General features: G+C 36.4%; 1 protein-coding gene across 1 annotated transcript; it reads left to right on the top strand.

Annotated features, from left to right (window-relative positions):
* The first annotated feature begins 7,375 nt into the window (after positions 1 to 7,375).
* On the top strand, positions 7,376 to 9,492 carry LOC125179260 (Bardet-Biedl syndrome 10 protein homolog). Its single transcript, XM_047884797.1, has 2 exons — positions 7,376 to 7,404; positions 7,655 to 9,492. The coding sequence occupies exons 1-2, from the start codon at positions 7,396 to 7,398 to the stop codon at positions 9,353 to 9,355; spliced, it is 1,710 nt and encodes a 569-aa protein (XP_047740753.1). The 5' UTR covers positions 7,376 to 7,395; the 3' UTR covers positions 9,356 to 9,492.
* Positions 9,493 to 9,539: the final 47 nt, after the last annotated feature.

Below are 9,539 nucleotides of genomic sequence, written 5' to 3'. Positions count from 1 at the left end.
GATACAGTGGAATAAACTCAACCTTATTTATTTATAGGCGCATATGTCCTACCATGGTTGAATGTATTAATTCAACCATGTGTCCTACAATCTGCAAGCCAGACAAGTATCAAAGTCGTTCGTCGTGCTTCCAGAACTAATTGCACTTGTCCTTGTATAAATTTTTTACAATTTCTTCCCTGTAATGAACATAGATAATTTACATTTCAGCCTTAATCACTAGTAATTACGATTTCGACGCATACTATATTATATGAAAAGTTTTACTAAAATAAATATACGAAAATTCGACTCGAGTTATATTAAAATCATTAATCAGAAAGAAAAAGCCAAGCAAGCACCTCGACGCATTTCACGTATATGAGATTAAATTTAAAAATGGAAATTGCTTTTTTCGGGAATAAAATTTATACGGAAATCTCAGAAATTGCAGGTATGTTGGTAAAGAACTATGTGCACAATTTGTGCCTAGCATCCCCCTCGAATGTATCAAGTTCAATTAATGGATAAAACAATCTTGAAATTTGGCTATGACTGACTCAAACCCCCCTAAATACTGACAGTACAGATATTGAAAAATTGGGATGCTTGGCTTTTAGGGTAGAATTGAGTTATGACGCAAACGAGTTATTTTTCACCACTAAATAGTCTTAAAAATAGTCTCAAAAGTCTTTCATCTCTTCTTTGATTATTCGCAAGGATGAACACACATGTGAGAGGCCTCAGTGAATGTAATCTATGAGATGTGATAATCTAAATTGGGTATTTCATACAAACTCTATATTCCATAGACGTTAAGTTAAGCATGATCAAGATCGTGAGAGCGAGACAGTTCAACGACATTCATCTAGACCAGACCAAATGAAGACGTAACTTTGGGGTGAAATTATGCAAACTAGGACACGGTCTGTCACAAGCTTAGTTGAATATTGTAAGCTAAGTTTCCTCTTAGGTTGCAGACTAGAAATTGCTAGAAATTAAAAAAGTTATCCATTGAAAAAGAAATTTTTTCTATAACTAAAGAAAATTTTTTAGTACACAAACTGGCTTTTCTGTTCAAAATTTCTTTCACCTGAATTCCGGAAGAATACATTTATAATTATAAAAGATTACCAAAAGAAATTTCAAAATTGTTAAGAGCTTATTTAGTGCTTCCGATTTTTTGTACAGGAAATACACCATGAGGAAGTTCCAAAAGCGAAAATTAGATTGGATGGTTCCACCAATGCACGAAAAATTTGCTTCCGCGTGGACATGATTTTAAATACATCTATCCCAAGTTAGCCGGTGACAAACATATTGAAATGCTGCGAGTTTAGACTTTATTTTGGAAACTGAAAGCAGGACCAAAACTAACATTAATCTAACCACGATAAAAATTACGTACATTTTAATCGAAAACAATTTTAAAAGTAGTTTTGTATCATCTATGGATCACAGCGTTCCCTAGTTATTTTTCTAATTAAATTCAGTGGAAGCAACCTGGTACAAGTTTCAATTCATTTTAAACAATTATCGTTATTTTTGAACGAAGATTCTTGAGTGCCTCGTGATTATTTTGCTTTGCTTTGAATTAATAAGGAATTTATCCTTGCTCGTTGATGTACAAGGTCTGAGGTCCTATCAACGATTGTCGGCGTTTTTTTAAAACGGTTTGAGAAATTGCGGTTCTATTTTCCGGATCTCAAGAGGGCTTCTGTTGAAAATTTATTTTTCCATCGCAGACAAACATGTCGAGCTGGCCATTTAAACTGCGCAACAGTGACGTGTCTTTGGCAGTGAAACAAAGCAACATCGCTGTTGCGTAGCCTTTTTGACACATGTTCATGTTCAATCCATTGCGCCTCACTCGTGTTATGATGAAAGTCCAGTAACGTCTGTTACTAGTGAATAACATGCAGCCTTTGCTGGTTTATTGAAATATCTTCTCAACTTACCAGAGCATTAATTCATTGCATCAAAATGTTTTAATTTCTCGCGTCAACTGTCATAGCATCGTTGTGAGTTCCTGTTAGGTGAAAATTCGTAGGCTGCATGTCTCGCTAAAATCTTTATTATAATAGAAATAATGTAATGGCGCCAACCTAGATCAGGTCATTTAGGGGCTGTCGCAGATTCAGATATAAGAGTTTTTATTTTTATATGCGCGTCTCGAACCCACATCTCGCAAACCCAATCCAAGTGATTTTAATCACTCGCTCACCTCCAGATCATCGGGTCATCACCAGCATCTGTTTCCATACACAAAGAATTTCTTAATAATTCGTATTACTATTTTCGAGCCATGAGGTATATCATGAATTCGATCTCGCGTACTCATCTTCTGACGGTGGTGCTGAACGAAAATTTAAGTGGCCAGATGTCACTCAAATCAGTTTTGTTATTGGGAGTCAGACATTTCACGGATGATTCATGCAACTTTTTGAATGAATTCACCTAAAAATAAATTATTCAAAAAAATTTCAATAAAATTAATTATACTCGAACTCAGCCAAGCTGCTCGAACCACGAAATTTCAAGTTGCTAATTTTTTTCATCAAATTTAATTGTTCGTCGGAACAAATCCACACCTTAATACGCAATTTCCGTCGTTTAAATTGATAATTCGATGAAACGTTAACAAGTCACAACGGTCGTAAAAAAAAAAACAAATACACTCCGTTATTCGCAATTTTTGTCGTGTAAATTGATAATTCGATGAAGCGTTAATAAGTCAAAACGGTCGTAAAAAACAAATCCACTCCTTTATTTGCAATTTTCGTCGTTTAAATTGATAATTCAATAAAACTTTAACGAGTCACAACAGTCGTAAGGGCCGTGTGCACCGTCCGACGGGCGGTACACGGCTGACCGCGGCGTCAGCGCCACGCGATCGCGCGTCGCTTTTGCCACGAGGAAGGAAAGGCGAGCAAAAACAGTTGGTAGCGGCGCCTTCCTTCCCTTGAGGAAACTTCATTGCTGATCACGGCACGATCTCACCTTGGGCATCATCTAGTCATCTTAGTCTGATGATCTGATTAATTTAGGCTACTTTTGGTAGCCATCGCAGGCTGCCTAAATTCGTTGGAAATACAAGAAAACTTTTAAAAAATGAACAGAAATTGCACATTAGCAGGCTTGGTTCCTATTCATTTAGAAGTAAAAAACACACAAAAAACCTTTGTGGACAAAAAAAAACTTTGTCCAAATTAATTTGGAACTAAACCACACAAAATCATCAAAAACTTTGAGTCAAAGTATCCACGTATGATCAAATTTACTTCACGTTTTTTTTTTATTTCGTTACTGTATTGTATTGATTTATTTTACTGTATTGTAAAAAAAACTCGCACCTCGCACAAGAATGTTATCAAAACATAAGTCTGACAGGAACAACGCTGAATTGGCATCAAGAATAAACGAACAATTTTGGATGACAAATCTACATTCTTAGGATAAAATTTCAAAATTTATTTTCGAATTTCCAAAATATTATAATTCTCTTATTCAGACGTTGACAGAGGCCCTAACAGAGGCCCTGTTGACAGAGACCCTGCTTTCATTTTTTGCTCGCAGAAATTGATTCACTTAATGGGCTAAAATTTGCGTTCGGTTTTCCTGTGTGTCTGCTTCGAATATCATTTAGATGGTAAAAAAACACATTTACGATCTTCACTTCCTACAATACGAGCCACGGACAACATAATACCCCATGCATTTTTTGCCTCCACAGGGTACATTTTACGTGTTGGAACTTTGTCGCTTGCTATGTCTTCGAAGATCGTCAGTTTCATGACGATACGAGAATATCTTCTTTAATTTATTAAGCAGCCAAATCCCTTGAACTTTATTGACTTGGGTCAATATTTACATGGTAGAGACTCCACGCTTTCTTTAGCAGATTTCAACCTTGGTTGCGTCAATATTGTAGAAAACTATTCATTATTTATTTTTCATCAAATCATTCTGCTAAGTAACGACAATTCACTGTAAAATAATAGATCTTTCAGGTCAACTGCTATTGTACCCGAAAGAATACATTTTGATAAAACTTTCGGTTATTTTGGGCTCGCATTTTCTTTCGAATTTTGAGATAATATACGAGATAAAAAAATTGTGATAAAATTTTAGGGTTATTGGGCTGGTATCTTTTTGATTCATTGGTCCCTTTGGAGAACGATAATGCCATACGATACGAATAGTAATTACAGGTGTTATTCTCATCTTTTTAGGAACATGTTTTTTCTTCTTTCTTCCATCTTGGATAAAATGCGCTGAATGTTCCAAATTTTAACACAATCTTCGTAAAGTATGTAGTTTTTGATGCGATTAAAGAAACTACAATAGGATTTTTATAACGGAATCTTTCAAAATCTATTCATCCATTGCATGTGAAATCTATCAAAAGAAGAAATAAATTTTCTATTGCAATGAGCTTCTTACAGACTAAAATGTGTTTATTCAGCATTCATTGACGCTTTGCCATAAAGAACTGCAAATGGAAAGAATCAAACCATGGAATTTCTCTCCTGCATGAATAAAATATACGAATTCGTGTTTATTTATACATTTATCGTGATTGGCAACGGGATTATCGGCAAACTTTCAAATGCACAAAAATGTTACATACTCTTTATTTCTCCGATTAGGTTAGGTTATTTATTATGATGTCGGAATGATAAATTTAACGCGGTTAGAAGCTTATAAGGTTAACTTTTCAGTAAATTTTGACTTCTCGTGATTTCAAACAAGATCTTTTAAAATTATCATCAGAGTAGACAATTCAATTGTGCATCACTTTTCAAAGCATGGTTTATGAAAATATTTCTCACGATAATAATGGGAATGATAATTCATAATTAATTATTATAAATTATTCATTATTCATAATTCATAATAATAATGGGATAGAATTTTAGATTTTGGCCATCTCTGTTTTCAAGTGTTAACGTGTCTCGACCACGTTAACACTGCTTCAAAAAAATGTAATTTGCTATGCAACGAAACCCAGGTCAAAAAGTGTAGCCAAGTTTTACGGAACAAATATTCAGGAAAAATTATATACACACGCACGAAGACTTCTTCCTTAAAGGAAAAACATCCTTTTAATGAGGATAAAGAGGACTAAATTCATTTGTCTCCATATTACGGTACGAGGTTTGGTCGTTGGAATTTCAAAACTGTTGATGACGAAGCCTACGAATTTCCGGCAGGCTTTGTACCACATTGGGATGGCACAAGACTGGATTGCTCTTAACACTCTTTTGATACATTTAGAATTAATTCTATATGACTGTGTCTCATTTCGACATTTCAGAATTTGTATGCATGTTCTGAATCAAATTGCATACTTACAATAAATTGAATTGCAATATTCGGCAATAGGCATGCGGCCATGCAGCGTCTTACGGGATCTAAATTTACGGATCTTGTTCCGAAAGTTAACGCTATAATCGATATAACTTTGAACTCGAATTTTTCAGTGCCTTTCCGCAAAATTTTTCAGTGCCTTTTTCAGTTTATAACTGGACGCACACACTCTGGACAAAAGGCTCCGAAACGTTTTGTGATTGAGTTCTCCTTAAAGATAAGTCTGCTGTATGACCGTCGCCTCCCACAACCGCATGCTAACGCGCACAACTAAATATTAACAGATAATGCGTAGCTACATTTAATTTTACCAAATTGGATAATAATCTTCACTGTAGCTTATACTACCGTTTTAATTAATCGGTGGATTTAGATGAGGCTAGTTAGGTCCGGTAACGAGTGACAACAGTAATATAAAATGGTCGTAAGATTTTCTTGTGCTACAGTAAACGTTTATGTATTGTAAAAGCGTACTGACTAGAAATCTCCCATTTTCGTTATCACCTAAACAAATTTATGCCCTCAGGTCTCACAGATTGGGAACCACTGCTCTCGATGATTTTTTATTAATTTTCAGAGAACTATAATGACAGAGATCTAACACCCAAGAGACTGTCCAACTACTTCTACTCGAATCTCATGCCGCTTCAAGAGTAATATAAATAATCTTGCGTAAGAATAATAATAACTTTAAAACCTGAAATACCTACGAATTTGCAAATTGTCGTCCACCAGAGGTATCTCAAAGTTGAACAGTTATAACACAACCGAAAGTGGATGAAGTTTGATCTAAAAATTTCGAAGTTTTTCGAAGAAATCGCGAAAGAATATTTCAACATCGGTGGGATTTATGCATCACAAACTTACAAACGGATTAAATCCAGCTCACTTAACTACAGAAACTATAGCCAAGTATTGTAAAGCAAATGGAGTATGAATGGAGCAAGAAACACTTCAAACCTTCTTTTATTAAGAGATTTATGCTGCCGTGTGCATGCGCACCACCCCCAGTAGTTCCTCTTTTTTTTTCAATAATGAAGTATCCACTGTACTATGAAGAAGAAAAAGAAGAAGAAGAATGTTTACACTGGTAATCATGGTTGTAGGAAGGCTGTATTGGCACAGTAGTATGGTGTATAGGCACATGTATGGTGTATAGGCACATGTATGGTGTATAGGCACATAATGGTGTATAGGCACAATGTTGTAAAAACAACATTGATGAATTTATGCGAGATACCGCGGACGATCAGCACTCATGGTTGAACTATATACTACTAGTTCAACCATGATCAGCACTCAGCAACCATAGCAGATAACAGGTTGAGGAAAGCCCTTCTCCTATACAAATCTCTCCAGTGTCGAGGTACGACTTTTAAAATCTGTTAAATTTAATTTTTTCTTCGAGAAACTCCGATATTAATGTAGATCTATTAGCAGCTTGGTTATCTCTGCTAGTTGAGAACCGCATTATTCAGAATACAGTTTATAATTTTGAAATTAAAGAAGGATCGTTCAAACCCACATTCAACAGGGAGCTCCTATTTAAGTCCTGTCAAGAAATTCAATGGAAAATTTAACTTATGTTTAAATACAATTTCCTCTAGCCGATTTAGATGTTCCTTGTCAATTTCCCAATTCATCCATTTTCAAATGACTCATTGTTTCACAATAAGGAATAAAATTTTTGTACCAGGTAATACGATCTCTGCACAACGAGTATTGCGGATTCAAACTTCTTAGTAGTGAGATCAATTTAAGTCCCATTCTAAACGTAGGTTTAACGGGTTCTTCTTTAATTCATAATATTAATTCCTTAATCTAAAAATAACGGGATCTGACAGAATAGTCAATCTAATTTTTATTGCATGGAAAAGTTTTCTGTGTGTCTCATTAAAAGGGTAAAGCTACCTCGAACAAAATTCGCAACCGAACTTAGTATTGCAGAAATCGAATGAACACCTGCCAACGTTTCCATGGAAACGTTTTGTTTACGTCGAGTGTGGAGCCGCCTCACTAGCCAGTATGGCTAGTGTAACCATTGCGATGACCCAAGTAAGTTGATGTTTTTTGCAAGATAAGGGTGATCTGGTGATTGTGTTTTCAGTAAATTTTTGAAATTTAAGGTTGTGAATAGCTAGAATTTGATAACTTTCAGCGAAAAAATTATTCTATTATTAAGTAAAGATTGAATTTCTTCAAAGTTCCTCTATTTTTTACCATTACTTTCGATGATAGATGCTGCTTCTCAAATATACTTGTATACCTCAAGTAACTCACAATTTACAGTTAACTTAATTTACAGCCAAATCGCGTCGCAACATGTCGTTTGGATCGCCTCTGCCTCTCCAGCAATGTCCTCACAGCAGTGGTGGCAGCGAGTTTTGGTCGTCGAGGCTCCGCAGTGCTCATGGAAAATTCTGGAAAAGTTATCATCACGAGAGACGGTTGCGAAATCCTTTCGTCTTTGCGTCTTGAGGACTCTGTGCTCAGTTTCGCTGTGTCAGGCATCTTGCAATTTGCCAAGCAGAGAGGAGATGGTTCCAAAACAGGTCTCGTGCTACTCAACAATGCTATTAATGTTACGAACGATATATTTTTTTCCACTGGCATGCGTGAGATGTCAGCAGAGACTTCGTTTGCTCGATGTTCTACACTCAAAGTCGTTCGGCGTTTGCGTCAGCATTTGCTGCCACGACTAAGCCAGCTTGCTGTAAGGCGATACTGTTCTATTATATCGCCTAAGGATGAAAATTGGTCTAGAATAATCGATGCATCTCTCATCTCTTTCTTGGAGACACGTTTTCCAAAGTATTTGGCCGGCAAATTGGCAGCTATTCTTAGTGAATTTCTACAAGTTAATTCTAAGTGCCACTCACTACAAGAAATAGTCTTATTCGCTTTAAATAATATCCAAAATATAATATTTCAGGTATACAAGTGTCCATTCAGAATGTCACGAGTAACAAAAGGTTTCATTATATCGCGAGACTTTAAAATAGAGCTCAAAAAAAGTGACAACTGCGTCAGAAAAGTACTTTTTTGGTCACTTCCCCTAGAACAATCAACGGATTCTTTCTCGTCTTTTCTAACCATCGACACGAGCGACAAAAATACCTTCATGAGGAGCATTTTCCACAGTTCTTTCGGAATGCAGAAGCTGATGGAGGAATTTCAGAATCAGAAAATCGAGCTAATTGTATCATCCTTACACTTCCCTGACTGGGCAGTGGCCGCTTGCAAGCAACACGAGATAGCACTTGTGGATTTCGTTTCTGACGAAGAGTTCAGTTTTCTCGTGCAGCACCTGAAAGTTTCGCCTCTTGTATGTAAAACTGAGATATTTGATCACGCCAGTCAATGTGAAGTGGAGGTTAATGCCATTTATCTTGGCTCTTCGAGGTTCGTTCATTTCACTTGCCACAGTTCGCAGATGATCATTTCTGGTCCTACGGTTACGCAGTGCAATCAGTTTTCTAAAGCGCTGACTGCATGCCTGAAAATGCTCCGGAATTGGCTTGAAGACTCCAAGAACTTTCTATTGGAACAGAAAATAATCAATAATGATGAGAGTTTAGCAGATTTTCCAATCAAAGATAATTGCATTGAAAATGACTTACGCGGTACTTTGGTGTGGTCCCCGAGTGATGGATTTATTCAGTGTGCCATGCTTCTGGTCATTGAAAAATATCCTTGCCTAATGAAATTAGGTCCTGAGGAGAGAAAGCTTTTGATTTCCATGCTCGCAGAAGTCCCGCAAATATTGAATGGGATGTTAGTTGCAAAGACACGATTTAGCCTCTTGAAGCACTTGCATGAAACTTTCAAGGAGATCGAGCAAGATCACGACAATGGGCGGTTGAAGGAGCGTGCAATTGCCGAGTGTCGGATTGAAAATCCGCTGAATTTCATTGAAATTGCTCACAACGCAATGCTGCGTTTGGAATCCATATTGAGGATAGAAAGCGTTGTGCATGTCAAGCATCGAAGCACAAAAGTTAATTAAACTTTTCGGATGTCGTATGTTTAGCGCAAGGTACGGATACCTGAATGTGGTTGCGAAACTTAGTTAACGACTTCGAATAAATCTGTTAGATTTAATTCTATGAGTAGTGTCGACAACTTACCTGACGACCTCCTTATGCCAAGAATCATTAGTGTTTATAAGTCAATTTGAAGACGCAAAATAA

The sequence above is a fragment of the Hyalella azteca genome, unplaced genomic scaffold (assembly GCF_000764305.2).
Source record: "Hyalella azteca isolate HAZT.00-mixed unplaced genomic scaffold, Hazt_2.0.2 contig16209, whole genome shotgun sequence".
In the NCBI taxonomy this organism is placed as follows: domain Eukaryota; kingdom Metazoa; phylum Arthropoda; class Malacostraca; order Amphipoda; family Hyalellidae; genus Hyalella; species Hyalella azteca.
The sequence above is the reverse complement of the archived record's forward strand: the minus strand, read 5'-3'. Positions and strand labels throughout refer to the sequence as shown.